General features: G+C 35.0%; 1 protein-coding gene across 2 annotated transcripts; it reads right to left on the minus strand.

Annotated features, from left to right (window-relative positions):
- Window positions 1-316: 316 nt before the first annotated feature.
- LOC133182067 (zinc finger protein 474-like) lies at window positions 317-15648 on the minus strand. Of its 2 annotated transcripts, XM_061316780.1 has the most exons (7): window positions 15434-15648; window positions 14786-14902; window positions 13632-14561; window positions 6285-6555; window positions 5702-5867; window positions 4168-4351; window positions 317-2192 (listed from the first exon to the last, which is right to left on the minus strand). In XM_061316780.1, the coding sequence occupies exons 1-7, from the start codon at window positions 15633-15635 to the stop codon at window positions 2035-2037; spliced, it is 2028 nt and encodes a 675-aa protein (XP_061172764.1). In that variant the 5' UTR covers window positions 15636-15648; the 3' UTR covers window positions 317-2034. The 2 variants fall into 2 exon arrangements, with proteins under 2 accessions (XP_061172764.1, XP_061172765.1); XM_061316781.1 differs by lacking the exon at window positions 4168-4351 and having other exon boundaries at window positions 2035-2192.
- Between the last annotated feature and the right edge of the window lie 348 nt (window positions 15649-15996).

Genomic DNA, 15996 nt, shown 5'->3' on the forward strand with positions numbered 1-15996 from the left:
TCAGTATCCAAAGACGAAAAAACAGAAAAATTGATGAATAAAAATAATTTCATAAAAAACTTTGTTTTTATTTTATAAAAAATTTCATAAGAAAACAAATTAAAGGTATTCTGTAGAGACATGAAAGAAGAAGAATTACAAACCATTAGGATAGAGACAACTATCTAAAACAATTGCATGGATAAGATAAAATTGGAAACAGTATTTAAAAAATAAATAAATAAATTATAATTCATACACAAATTCCTCATATACAATCTCTTTACTTATTGATAAAGATGCTTAATATTGACTATGATAAAAGGTAATGCCAAAATCTTACAGTTAATTTAAACGGTATTATATGTATAACTAACATTAGAATTCAAAAAGAACCTCGAAAAGAAAATACTTGGAATAATACATCCACATAGATGAAAAAATAAGAAGGCATCATTTTTTTTCTTACATGACTAAAGGCATGTTAAAAAATATTTTAAATTGATTTAGAACAAATTTGAACTATGCATCAGAACAAAAGATCATAAAAGGTTTACTTTAAGTATTTTAGCACTTTTATATTTAGACTAGATAAACAACATTGTCAACACTGCAACAAAATGGCAGGATCTTCACACCTTATATCAGTGGTCACTGTATTGAGCAAATCTAAGCTCCTTGTGTAAAAAGTGGACGGTAGGTGACAAAAATAGAATTCTAAAAAAAAAAATTCTCATGTACGCATACAAGTATGTCATAAAAATACAGGGCAAGCAGATAAAATACCAGTATTAACTTCAAAACAGACTGATGATAGAACATTCTTCAAAATGTAAGTTATGTAAAACATTCAATTGATATTAATTTGACTAAATTTATGCGCTGATCTGTTAATCATGAAGACAATTTTCATATTCTATTTCTTTAGTGAAAGGAATTATTCAACAATGCTACTAATTTATCAATATGTCACGTAAAACATTACAATATTTCAAGTCTGAAATTATATATTCTTCTTCATAAAAAAGGAACCCTGTACGTTAAACATCATTTTCTTAATAAATTAAACATAAAACATTACAATTACATTTTAACTGTAATAACACGCGCAATTGTGAGCAACTGTTATTATATTATATAATACATGTAAATGCAAAAACAACAAATTAGAGGGAATGCTTCACAGTGACATTCATAAACTCAATATTGAGTGCATATGTATCGGTAACGCATCTTATCACTACATATAATTAAGGTAAACATATTTATTTGTAGAAATACTTGTAATTACCTTAGCTCTACTATCACAGACATCTGAATATAAACATATGAGGGTTGATTGTCCCAGAAAAACCAAATATTTTTAATATTTTTCCCTAATAGAATAAAGTTAATTTAGCATACATCGTAGTGAACAATTTTTTAATGCTAAAAAGAAATATATCAAAATATGTCAACAAATAACATTTTCTCTTAGAAAACTCACTTTGAACCTTTGATTCAGATGAACTTAAAATGAATGATTTTAGTCTGTTAGATTATGAAATAGGCCTATTTATACAGACTGCCTTTTTTCTGGGACAACCCTCATACATATATTGCAAATACAATATCATTATTAATGTAAAAACAAAATATTGACAAGATCAAGGAATGTACTGAGCAATTAGTGGTGGTCTTGAATTTACAAAAATATATTGTATTGTGCAAGATAGGCAACTTTTCCAACTGAATCCAAATCCTCATTTAAGGGATCAGTCAAAAACAATCTACAGCAGGGTTTGCAGGAGTTCATTAAGAGTTGTTCACCATTAAACATACACTCTATGATAAACAAATTCTTTACATTGTATGAAAATTGTTTTTTGTCCATCAAAATGTAATAATTAATCTGCATTCAGATTACAGTAACTGATATATTTAATCTATCATAATTAGGGAAAGTTTACAGCTATTGGGCATACATATAACAGAGGTAACTAAACTGGAAAGTCAAGACTTCTATTAGCTATCACAATTCCCCATTAATAACTTTGTTGCAGTTGTCCATCATGTTTATCCCTCCTTTGGAGGTTTGGGTTTACAGCTCCTCTGGTGGACAGGAAGTCGGTCTGGTGCAAACGTTCGCCCACAGTTCTCACACTTCAGGAGTTGGGCTTTAGCACTCTCATAGGCAGCATCATTCAGGGCATCTACATCGTAGGTTCCCTTGGCTGTAATTATAGTTTACAGTTTATACTAAATTCTAAGTCTCCATATTTTGAGTTGGAAAATTATATTCTTTTATTTGTAATACCAAATAAAGATCAAGAAAACATCCTTTCCAGTTGCTGCTCTATAAACTTCACAAGATCAATTCATATCAAATTTGAAGCATTATCATAATCTCAAATTGCTGTGCTTTTGCATTTTAACAGTAAATTAAAACCTTTCATTTTATTTTTTACAATAAATTGATGTTTTCTAAAGAATTTTTGTTAGTTGTGCAAGTTCACATCAACCTTGATTTCAGACCTGTTTACCCTGCATGAAGACAGTTGATCATTAAATGTAAATGATTTTTTACTATAATTTAAGCATAATGTCAGTATAATGTATATAATGATACTTCCAAAGCAATGTGTATGACTCTGGTAACCATTACCCAAATGACTATCAGGGGTAGATATTTTTTGCATCAGGAACAGTGTACATGTATTACTATAAAATTGTAATGGTATTCTCCTTTTGTCTCCCACAGAACATATTTAATTTTAAAGAAAGCTGTCTATTAGATTGTCACACTTTGCCTGGCAATATCTAATATATTTATGTAAGATGTAATTTTTCAGTTTTAAGGTAACCAGTGGCGGATTTAAGGGGGGGGGGGGCGCACCTGGCGCCCCCCCCCCTAAAATTGTCAAAGTTGGCGTAACTCATAGTTTCGTTGAGAAAATGTAAAAATATCAACTCGAGAGACTTCATTTTTACCCCACAAAATCCCTGGACCTACTGGGGGCCTCAAGGCGGCCCCCAGACCCCCTGCCTACTATTCCGCCCCCTCTAATTTCAATTCCTGGATCCACGCCTGGTAACAAACCAGATAAACTGTGGTAGACGAGTAAGAGTCAGATGGCACTAAGGGAATAATCAATATCTCTGTGTTTGATTAAAATACTAGTATGTGAAGAGTTGGAATGTAATATATGTAATGATTTTAATTTCAGAACTTCATGAGGATATAACCTGATCTTTCTCACAAAGGCATATTTTTGTGTTGCCTGCAGAGAGAGTGACACTTAGGGATCACTTTAACCCAGCATCTGTTTGTCTATCCCTCTGTTTATATATCTTGAGACTGTAAGAGGTATGGATTTGATATCTTGCATATATTGCTGGGCACTATGACTTAGTAAAATGCTATGATTACCAACCTTGTGACCCTTGAATTTGACCTTTGACCTACATCTCCAAATTGTTCTTAGTGCTGATATACGGCATACAGCTATAAAGCATGTGTTCTGTTTACTGTCATAAAAACATGAAAACTACCAGCATTACAGTTCACTTGACCTTGACCTTTGATCTACATTACAAAAATTCTACAGATGGTTAAATTAACTAATACATGTATGTCTTTTGAATTTTGAGAGGAGTGTTTTAATAATTATCATTTATATCATGTTTATGATCTTCTGACACTGTTCTTTGAAACTGTATAGTAAATAATTACCACACAAACTAAAATGTAAATACTTTGAAAATACATCAAGATCAGTACACCAAAATGGATTGTTGTAGACTGACAAATGCAGTAAAGACAGACTGAAATCTCTTTTGGAGGATCGTTAGATTAGCAGCAAATCTCTTAAATTTATTTATATCTTTAATAATGCTATAAAGCAGGTGCATATGCTTTCCTTGGTACACTCTAGTATATAAAGCACTAATATGTGCATGAATTATCTTTTAAGCAAAACATTCAAATATTTCATAAATCAATGGTAAAAGTAAACAGGTCTGTGACACCAAGGACTATAAGTGAACATTTGGCAACAAACATGCTAGTGAAAGGAAAAAAAAAACAATCAGTGCATTATTCAGTGTTTAACACAGTTCATTTTTTGCATTAACAAGCATTGGTACTAAAACAGAATCACTGTTTTCAGTATCAAAGACTTTAAAAATCTTTTTGTCTCCACAACAAACCTCCAATTGTTCGGACAGTAGGTTTAATTGGCTCAGGTCTCTGTTGTGATTTGGGGAGTTTCTTGTTTTCAATTTTCCACTTTTCCAAACATTGAGGTTCATGGATTGAGATAGATTTTGTACCAAACTCTCGTCCACATATATAACACACCATAGTTGGGGGTCTTCGTATAACTGGTGCTGGCTGAAATTTCAAGGAAACTCTTCACCTAAATATGCCCCACTATCACCTAAGGGCTAGCTACCTTTCTAAATCAACCATTATGATTTCCTTCCTTTGTGCATTAAGATATAATGCATTTCATCAGTTTCTAAGTGTCATACTTTATTTATCAGGTATATCAATTGTGACTGTAGTTTATGGCACCTACAAATCTACAAGGGATAATTGGACAATGTACAAGACAAATGGGTATAAGCAGTCACTGTATTTCACAGTTCCTGTAAGAAATTGTACCACTTTATCAGTACATCATTGACACTCCCATCCCTTTTTCAATTTACAGTAAGCCTTGAATTTTTTTAACTTGGGGATGTATTCATCAATAAGAAATTTATGACATACTAAGGAAACATGGGCAATTGTAGAAACAAATGCAAAATTTCACTACCATTTGGTGAAAAATTAAAGCGACCAGTTGATGAATACCTTGTAGGGTACTGTAATACTTTGAACATGTGTTGGACAGACAAGGGAGAGTAAACTTTATATTAATTGAAAAAGTGGACACCAGTACAGATCATTTAACTAATTTTTGTAGCAATAAATAAACATAATTCAGAATGCTGAAGCTAAGGGTTTATTAGTGGACAGAATTGAAGGTGAAGCGTGTCTGTTAGCATATACAGATGAGCACACAGACACACTTTACCTCCTACAGCCTCAGACTTTATTCTCGGGAAACTTTATCGGTCTTCTCAGCTTTAAGTAAGAGATTACAGACTCTCTGGTGAAGATCTATTCGATCTTGGCGGAATCTTTTGCCACACTTATGACAAGGTACAGGTCGGTTTGGAAAAGGATTGTCTGCAGTTGCTTCAGGGGTGTCTTCCTGTGTAACATTGATGATCATAAAGAAAATTTTTGAAAGACTGGGTAGAAATGATGTGAAAAGTTTTCATAAAAGCTGGGTGCACAAGAATTCTAATTAACATGTATCATGCAAAACATTAAAACAAAACATTTCAAAACAACCATGCTTAGAGAATGGTTCTTTAGAAGGGGAATTAATATATTTTTATGTTAGCATTACTCATTACAGAGACTGTTACTTCTGAAATTCTCATTATTTAGTCTTTAGTTGTCATAAGGTTTTCACTTCAGATATTGTCATTGTATTAATCAAAGCATTTACTGTTATCAAGCCTGTGAGGAAGCCTGTCATGCTATATTTTTTCTTCATATCAAATTATTAAATATTCATAAGATTAGTTATTATTAGTATAAAGGTCATATAAAGATATAAAACCAAATTTCAAACAATTTAAACACATATATTAACCTCTAGAGATCACGTTGAATAGGGGAAGTTACCTTTGCTGCTTCCGTAGCTGCAGATTTAGAAGGACCTTGACCCGGCTTGGGTTTACATGCCCTCTGGTGGACATCTAGCCTGTCTGGGGCAAAAGTTCTCCCACAATTTTCACATGGAATCAATTGACTCTTAGCATTCTCCCATGCCAATTCATTCATCTGATCTCTTGAAAAAGAGGAATCATATTATGTAAATAAATTGAAGAAGATACATGTATTTTCCCCCTTTCAACAATAAAATGTTCTATAATGGTTTATATTATATGGTATTACTGTTTTTTTTTATGGGAGTCCATTTTTTTTTAAATAAGTCTTTTCTGGTAATAAAAAATATATACCATTAAAAGACAAATAAAATATCCAAAACATCACCATGCATCTTGGAGAGGTCTCTGAATGTCTAACATAAAACAAAAGATTTTTCTAAAGTCAAAAAGGAGGTAAATTATTTGCTCCATGTTTGTTTGTCCAACAGACAAAATATTTTTTTTTTTCATGGAGGAATGTTTTTAGTTCTCTCTGAAAGAGCTGAAAATCATTAAAATGCACAGAAAACTATAACCTTTATAAAATGTCTGATTACCTTGAGAGTGTCTGTCCAGCTTCTGGCTTCTTGGGAAGAGGTCGTCTTCTCTCTTTTGGTAACTTATTATTCTCATTCTTCCATTTTTCTAAGCACTGTGGCTCATGAATGGGGAGTGACTTAGTTCCAAATTCCCTACCACAGATGTAACATACCACTGTTCTAGGACCCCCTTTAGGTTCCCCCTTTCCTGTTGGACTAGCAGGTCCTGGTGATCCAAAGGATGTAGAACCTGGTTTCTCGCCACCAGCTTTACCAGTGGCTCCAGCACCTATACAAATTATCCATAAAGTCAGTAATACATCTTTTTTTAATTATGCTAAATTTCTTTCTCCAATTTCCTCTAACTATTCGAGCAAAATTGTCTGATTAAAGATATACAATTAGAATAAAATCAGAAACAATCCACTAATCAAAACATGGGGATGTTTAGCTCACAGACTCAAGTAACTTTCCTGGTTTAAGTGTGTTCATTGTCCATCTGTCCTAGGTAGTGTGTTGTCTAAAACTTTTCTCATTTCAACCTATTTTACAAAGCCACAGGGCCTATGTCATCCAACCTAGTATTCTTTATGAAATGAGTTACAAGTTTTGTGTCCTGTTTCAAGGGGAGATAATTAAGAAGTGGCAAAAACATGAAGGGAACATTTAAACAAGAGGCCCAGGGGCCACATCGCTCACCTGAGCACATTGGCTAGGCAAAAGCACAAATCAGTTCAGTATTGAAAAGATTACCGGGGGGGGGGGGGGGGGGGGGGGGGTGGGGGAGCTTGAATTTTAGACTTCCTGATGATGCTTTCATGTCAATATAACAAATGGCTTTGTTGTACTTGAAAAGATTGATTTTAAAAAAAATTTCCCATATATTATGTTGTAAAAATTTGATCCCCCATTGTGGCTCCTCCCTACCCCAGGGGTCATGATTTGAACAAACTTGAATCTACACTACCTGAGGATGCTTCCATATCAATATGACTAAACATAGCTTTTCTGTTCTTGAGAAGAAATATTTTTTCTATATGTTCTTATGTAAAACTTTCTACCCCCCATTGGGCCGCACCCTACCCCTGGGGGTCATTATTTGAACAAAATTGAATTTATACTACCTGAGGATGCTATCATATCAAAATGACTAAACACAATTTTCAGTTCTTGAGAAGAAGATATTTTCCTATATGTTCCTATGTAAAATTTTCGATCCCCCATTGTGGCCCGACCCTATCCCCGGGGGTCATCATTTTAACAAACTTGAATCTACACTACCTGAGGATCCTTCCATATCAAAATGACTAATAATGGCTTTGCAGTTCTTCAGAAGTAGATATTTTCCTATATATTTCTATTTATTGCAGTTCTTCTTCAGTAGATATTTCTATGTAAAATTTTGATCCTCCATAGTGGCCCCATCCTACCCCCGGGGGTCATGATTTCAATAAATTTGAATCTACACTACCTGAGGATGCTTCCATATAAGTATGACCAATCAGGGCTTTGCTGTTCCTGAGAAGAAGATTTTTAAAGATTTTTCCTATATATTTCAATGTAAAACTTTGATAGTCCATTGTGGCCCCGCCCTACCCCCAGGGGACATGATTTGAACAAACTTGAATCTACACTACCTGAGGATGCTTCCATATAAATATAACTCATCATGGCTTTGTTTTTCTTGAGAAGAAGATTTTTAAAGGTTTTTCCTATATATTTCTAGGTAAAACTTTGATCCTCCATTGTGGCCCCGCCCTACCCCTGGGGGTCATGATTTGAACAAACTTGAATCTACACTACCTGAGGATGCTTCCACATGATTTTCATCTTTCCTGGCCCTGTGGTTCTTGAGAAGATTTTTAAAAGATGCTATTAATTTTTCACTAATTCTTTATTATCTCCCCTTGAAAGAGGGCGTGGCCCTACATTTGAACAAACTTGAATCCCCTTACCCCAAGGATACTCTGTGTCAAGTTTAGTTGAAATTGGCCCAGTAAGTCTAGAGAAGAAGATGAAAATGTGAAAAGTTTACGACGACAACGACAACAACAACAACAACGCCAACGACGAAAGACAACGGACAAATTTTGATCAGAAAAGCTCACTTGAGCCTTCGGCTTAGGTGAGCTAAAAACAACTCTCAAGAATTTATGGACCATAAAAGACACAACTAAATTAATTATAATAATGTTCACTAACTGTGGATTTAAATTATTTTATTCTTACCAGTACATGTATATTTCTTTGTAAGAAGTTTGATAAAAAATTTCTTGAAAATCTCAAGGTCTTACAAATTCAAGTTGTGTAAGGAAGCTAGGGCAAGGTAAAAAAAAATCACAGTTGAAATGCTCTCACTCCAGGTATCTTTGTATGTAATTTTATTGAAATAATTGAAAAGTGTAGCTTAAGGTCATAGGGAAGGTCATGGTTAGAAAATTATGACACAATTGAATACCTTTCACCAACATTATCTTGAATTGTTTCTTTGAAACAGAGCTAAATGCAAAGTGTGTTGGACTGACGGCAGACAAAAGGATGGAAGAAGGGAGACAAGCACTACATCCCATCTATATTCAAGGTGGGGCATTAAACAACTGTAAAACTATGCAATAACTATGAATTAAATCAGTTATCCTCCCTTTCAAGAATGGAAAAAAATATACATGACAAGTGCTGTATGTCCCTGGCCATATTTAAAGAAGAGCTAAAAGCAGTAGTGTACATACAGCTATGCATATAGTATGAATTAAATCAGCTATCCCCTTTTCAAGAATGGAATAGAACACCTAGCTATAGAACAAGATGTATTTGTGAAACACTGATGCCCCCATATGGCAGCTCATGGCAAAGATTAGTTTTTCAAATAAAAGTCAGACTCCAAGGGCAAAAGGTCAAAACTGTTGGTACCGATAGAAAGGTCTTTTCAAAAAGAAATATACATGTGAAATATGAAAGCTCTTGCACCAACCACTCAAAAGTTATGGCCAAGGTTAAAGTTTTTCAAATGAAGGTCAAACTCAAAGGTCAAGGTTAAATGGTTAAAATTGTTGGTACCCAAGGGAAAGTCTTGTCACAAGAAATACACGTGAAATATGAAAGCCCTAGCATCATCCATTCAAAAGCTATGGCCAGGGTTAAAGGGTTTTTTTTTCAAAAGAAGGTCAAACTCCATGTTCAAAGGTAAAATTTGTTGGTACCCAAGAGAAGGTCTTGTCACAAGAAATACATCTGTAAAATATGAACACCCTTGTACCAAGTGTTCCAAATTAAAGTTATGGCCAAGGTTAAAGGTTTTTTTTAAAGTAGGTCAAAGCAAAGGTCATGGTCAAAAGGTAAAAATTGTTGATACCCAGGGTAGGTCTTGTCACAAGGAATATACATGTGAAATATTAAAGCACTAAAACTATTTATTGAAAAGTTATGATTAGGTTAAAATTTTTCAAAAGTAGGACAAAACCCAAGATCAAAGGGTTGAAATTGTTGGCACCCAAAGAAAGGTCTTGTCACAAGAAATAAACCTGTATGATATGAAAGCCCTAGCTCCAACCATTCAAAGGTTATGGCCTAGGTTAAAGTTTTTTTAAAAGTAGGAGTGAAACGGTTCACCGCGGTATCGATGCACCGCGGTATTTTTTCTCGGTTTGATACACGGTGCAAAATCTCTAATTTTCGGTTCGGTTCATTTTTCGGTCGGGATCGTTATTCAGTCGGGTTTGGCATAAGGTATAACACGTTACTCAGTATAAATAAGTATAGAAAACATAAATTTTTGATGACTGATAGCTTGTAAATAATTTTTGACAGTCAAATAATTTTAATCAATTTCTTCTAGTCAATTTGCAAATAAAATTCGTAAAATATGTGACTAGATTTAGAAAAAGAAAGCATAAAACAACTTTGAATTTGTTTCCTTCTATCAAAATGTATCGTATCGAAAATAACCGAACCGAGACAAAATTATACAATACGTATCGAACCGTGAAGGAGGTGTATCGTTTCACCCCTATTTAAAAGTGGGTCAAACTCTAAGGTCAAAAGGTTAAAAGTGGGTCAAACTCTAAGGTCAAAAGGTTAACAAGAGCCCCAAGGGCCTTAACGGTCACCTGAGTATAATACAACAATTTACAAGTTAAATACACTGATAGATGAAGCTTTATTACCCTAAAGCAAGAGAAGTAGGAAGATCAGGATCAACAAAATAATTAGTCTAGTATTCATTTTCAACTCATAAATTAAGTTCTAATCTGTCCCCCACTTAACACTATCACCATGCAGACTATTAACAAACTATTAGTGCTTCAGTACTATTTTTAAACCCATATTAAGAGCTCTAGCATTGACCTCTCTTATGGTCTTTGAAGAACTTTTAATAAGATAAGTTATTTTTGTCTCATTTTTATTTATCTATTACTTACAGGTCAACCTGATTATTAAAACTAAGAAAATACTTTTTGAATTATATAATAAACATTCTTGCATAATTATCTTATTCTATTAACCTTTCAAATACATTATTTACAGTGATTAATTATCAAAGGTGAATGGAAAAGGGGAATAATTTCTCTCAGTAGAATACAAATTAATAGAGCCCTGCCCAGGACTAGAATGCTTAGACAAATGGTCCAGATGTTCAAAAATCTGGTAGAAATACGCTTACTTGTATCATTTAAACTTTTACTCAGTTTTCTTCCAATATGCCCAGAAGCAGAGGAGAATTTCACAGGTACAATGCATTTTCACTACAGATTCAACAAAGCCTTACCCTAACACCAGAACTCAAGACCAAGGGTCAAGAAATTTACAAATTTGGAAGAGTTACCCTTATCATCATACCTATGGATCTCAAAGAATTAACACTTTTCCACTATATTATCAAAAGCCCCCCCCCCCCCCCCCCAGTTATGCCAGAACCCCTGACCCTAGGACCACAAGATTTAAAAATTCTGTTCGAAGCTCACATTTTCATCATAGCTAAGCAATTTATTTATCAGCTCAACACTAAGGAGCAGACAGGATTAATTAATGATTAATTAATAGAATTAATGCTTTTTCACTATATAATCAATAGAGCCCCTCCCCTTCCTTCCTCAAGAACCCCAAAAACTGAGGCCATATATTTGAAAATTTTGGAAGAGGCATCATTGCCTATCATAATCATGCACTTAGTTTGTTTAAATAATCTTCAGTAGCAGAGAAGACGATTTTCAAAGAATCAATGCATTTTCACTATATAATCAATAGAGCCCCGCCCTAACACCAGAACCCCTGACCCTGGGGCCATGAAATTCAAAATTTTCGAAAAGGCACTCAATAGAGTCCCACTCTAACACTAGAACCCCTGACCTTGGGGCCATGAATTTCACAATTTTTGTAGAAGCACTCTTGCTCATCATAACTATGTACCTAGTTACTTTATTCAATACTCAGGAGCAGAGAAGAAGATTTTCAAAGAATTAATGCATTTTTACTACATAATCAATAGAGCCCTGCCCTTACACCAGAACCCCTGACCCTGGGGCCATCAATTTCACAATTTTGGAAGAGGCACTCTTGCTCTTCATAACTATGTACTTAGTTACTTTATTTAATACCCAGGAGCAGAGAAGAAGATTTTCAAAGAATTAATGCATTTTCACTATATAATCAATAGAGCCCCGCCCTAACACCAGAACCCCTGACCCTGGGGCCATCAATTTCACAATTTTGGAAGAGGCACTCTTGCTCTTCATAACGATGTACTTAGTTACTTTATTTAATACCCAGGAGCAGAGAAGAAGATTTTCAAAGAAATAATGCACTTTCACTATATGATCTATATAGCCCCACCCTGGGGCCAGAACCCCTGACCCAGGGGCCATGAATTTCACAATTTCGGAAGAGGCACTCTTGCTCATCATAACTATGTACTTAGTTACTTTATTTAATACCAAGGAGCACAGAAGAAGATTTTCAAAGAATTAATGCATTTTCACTAGATAATCAATAGAGCCCCGCCCTAACACCAGAACCCCTGACCCTGGGGCCATCAATTTCACAATTTTGGAAGAGGCACTCTTGCTTTTCATAACGATGTACTTAGTTACTTTATTTAATACCCAGGAGCAGAGAAGAAGATTTTCAAAGAAATAATGCACTTTCACTATATGATCTATATAGCCCCACCCTGGGGCCAGAACCCCTGACCCTGGGGCCATGAATTTCACAATTTTGGTAGAGGGCTCACTGCTTATTACAATGATGCCAACAGTTTGACTGCTTGATGTCCTGGAGTAAAGAAGAAGATTTTTAAAGATTGCATTATTTTTGGTGGTTTTAGCCCCACCCCTCAGGCCCCAGGGGGGCAAGGACCATGAAATTCACAATTTTTGTTCCCCTTCACCCATAGATGCTATATGCCAAATTTGGTTGAAATTGGTTAAGCGGTTTCAGAGAAGAAGCTAAAAATGTTCAAATGTTAACACACAACGCACGACGGACGCCGACAGACGAGAACGGATAGCAATAGGTCACCTGAGTGACTCAGGTGACCTAAAAATATTTGTACCCAAGGGAAAGTCTTATCACAAAGAAAACACATTCGAAGTATGAAAGCCCTAGAATCAACTGTTCAAAAGTTATGGGCATAAAGGTTAAAATTTGGTAAAATTTTTCAAAAGTTGATCAAACTCCATGGTCAAGGTCAAGAGATCAAATATGTTGGTACTCAAAGAAAGGTCTTGTCACAAGGAAATCACATGTGAAATAGTGAAATATGAAAGCCACACCTCCAACCAATCAAAAGTTATGGGCAAGGTTAAAGATTTTGTGGACAAACATACACACAGACAGACAGACAGAGCAAAACCTATAAGCCCCAGAATCTTCAATTACAGGGGCATAAAATGTATCAACTGGTTGTCCATTCCCCTTCAAATGCTGATTATTTTTACTGGATAACCCTTAAATGACTTTATTTTCAATATATCTGAATACTGTAGACATACTTTTTTCTGCATAATATTAATTTACGCAATGTACAAGGTCACAAATTTTCTGCGGAAATCCAATGTGCATTTAAGACATACAATGGCAAAGCAAAAGCTCTGCAACAGAAATTGTCATCCGGAAGGATTATGATCCCATGGAGAAAAGTATGTTTACACTATTTGGCCCTTATTTCTCATTTAGAAGCATTTCATTTCATTAACAGTGTAAACAAAGACAGTCTGACAAAATATTCTTTCTCGAATGTAAAATCATAATTCCATCTTTTAAGTAATTTTAAGTATGCACATCTTCCTTTAAAACACACCCTGAAAATATGTATATATACACAGTGTATGTTTTTTAAAATTCAAACTCAGTTTATATACCATTACTTACCTTTCCCTGCTCCCTTACAACTTCTTTGGTGTACAGAAAGTCTGTCGGGGGCAAATGTCCTACCACATCCATCACAAGGTATTAGTTGTGCCTGGGAGCTCTGCCAAGCAGCCTCATTCATGGCTTCTACATCATACTTCCCCCCAGACTGAAGAACCTCTGGTTTCTTTGGTTCAGGGCGCCTTTGCTCCTTTGGGAGTCTGCTGTTTTCTACTTTCCATTTTTCAAGACATTGGGGTTCATGGATGGAGATTGACTTAGATCCAAACTTTCTTCCACAGATGTAGCACAAGACAAACTGAGGTTGGGTTGGGGCATTTGTCTTCTTAGGTACAGGACTAGATCCCCCTGAGTTAGTAGATGGGGTATTCCCACTTGTTGAAGTGGCAGAAGGGGTTTTTCCTTTGCCACCCCCTGGAGCCTTACAGGCTCTCTGATGAACAGCCAATCTATCTGGAGCAAATGTCCGCCCACATCTGTCACATGGCAGTAACTGAGCCTGGGAACTCTGCCAAGCAGCTTCATTCATGGCCTCAATATTGTTGGATCCACTCCCAATGATCTCTGGCTTCACTGGAGTCTTCCGTCGTTGACTTTTTGGCAACTGAGCATTTTCTTTTCTCCATTTTTCTAAGCACTGTGGTTCATGTACACTGATGGATTTAGTTCCATACTTTCTCCCACAGATATAGCACAACACAAAACCTGGGTTGGGTGGTGCCTTTGCCATAGAGGGGTCTTTTTTAGGTGCAGTGAATGTCACGTCTCTCTCAACACCAGGTTTAGCCACTTGTGGATTTTCTACCCTTACAGTTTTATTTCCTATAATATTTTCATTCTTTACAATTTTAGGATCTGTAATGGTTGTAGTCTTAGGTCGGTCTCCTTTATCTGTGGTGCCTCCAGCTTTTGATGGTTGCATAGGTTTACCTGTGTCATTAACAACCATTTCATAAAGTAAACAGGACCTGTTCAATATTCATTCATTTCAATCATAAAAGAAGACATAAATGTACAAATAATCAAATTGAAAACTACATATTTGATATGAGTTTCAAACTATTCAAGTGTTTGATTTATATACAGAATTTAAACCCCCCAACAATCGTTTAACTTTGTGATTCTTATCAAAAGCTCAACAAACGGTTCCATACCTGGTTTGCACCCTCTCTGATGGATTGGCAGTCTGTCAGGTGCAAAAGTCCGTCCGCAATTTTCACAAGGAACTAAGTGAGACTGGGCACTCTGCCAAGCTGCTTCATTGAATCTCTCTATTTGTAAAATTGAATTTGTTCTGATTTCCAGTGCAGAAAACCATTTACAGAGTACATAACAAATGGTCAATAAGAATTTTACGACTGTGTGATTTTTGAAGCGAATTAATTACAAGTGGAACTCTTGCTTTTTTATGTATAAGAATGTTCCTTAATTTTATGCATGTATAAACATGATTTATTTCATGCTTCTATGCATGCAAACACATGCTTTAAGTAGACAAGACTTTAAATTCAATTTACTTTTGAACAAAAATTTAAATAAATCTACATGACTTCATTGATTAAAATATTCTGCACATACACCATCCTAGAAATATATGTAAATGTACCTATTTTTCATAATGTGATATCTTCAGAAAAAAAAATGACAAATATTTGCAAACATTTTTTTTTTTTTGTGGTTGGAGATATGTGTCACAACTAAACGAAGTTCAAAGAGTTTTCTTTGAAAATTCTGCAATAAAGAAATTTAAGAGCTACATTTATTCTTGCACTTGAGACTATATAAAAAGTGATCTTGTTTACCATTGTCTGTACCCCCTCCATCAATAGATGGCAAAATCTGAGGTCTGACTGGAGTCTTTCTTCTCTGGGCTTTGGGTAATTTCTCATTTTCAATCCTCCATTTTTTCAAACATTGTGGCTCATGTATAGACAGTGACTGTGAACCAAACTCCCTGCCACAGATGTAGCAAACTACTGTCTTTTTTCTGGGAGGAGCTGGCATTCCAAAGCCCTCTTGTTATATTTTTCTACATTAAATTTATCAAAAGTAAAAATCAGGTCATCTTTGTTATCAGGAAACTCTCTTTAAAAAAAAAATTGGAAAAGAGCTGTAATTCAGACCATACATCACTCAATATGTGACAAGTTGCCTAAATTTCAGACTTATATAGAGTGAAATTAGCATGCAGACAATATCAGTACACCAGTTAGGTGCATAATATAGAATCAGTGTTTAGACATAAAAAAGTTGGTATACAAGTTACCTTTGGTATAAATAAACAATAACTTTAAGAAAGTCTGTAAAGAAGGCCATTCTGATTCATTGTTACTAAAACCTTTCCTGAACTAAACATACAGATCTG

The sequence above is a fragment of the Saccostrea echinata genome, unplaced genomic scaffold, assembly GCF_033153115.1.
Source record: "Saccostrea echinata isolate AGI-Se365-2 ecotype Australia unplaced genomic scaffold, CSIRO_AGI_Sech_v1 ptg000009l, whole genome shotgun sequence".
Classification (NCBI taxonomy): Eukaryota; Metazoa; Mollusca; class Bivalvia; order Ostreida; family Ostreidae; genus Saccostrea; species Saccostrea echinata.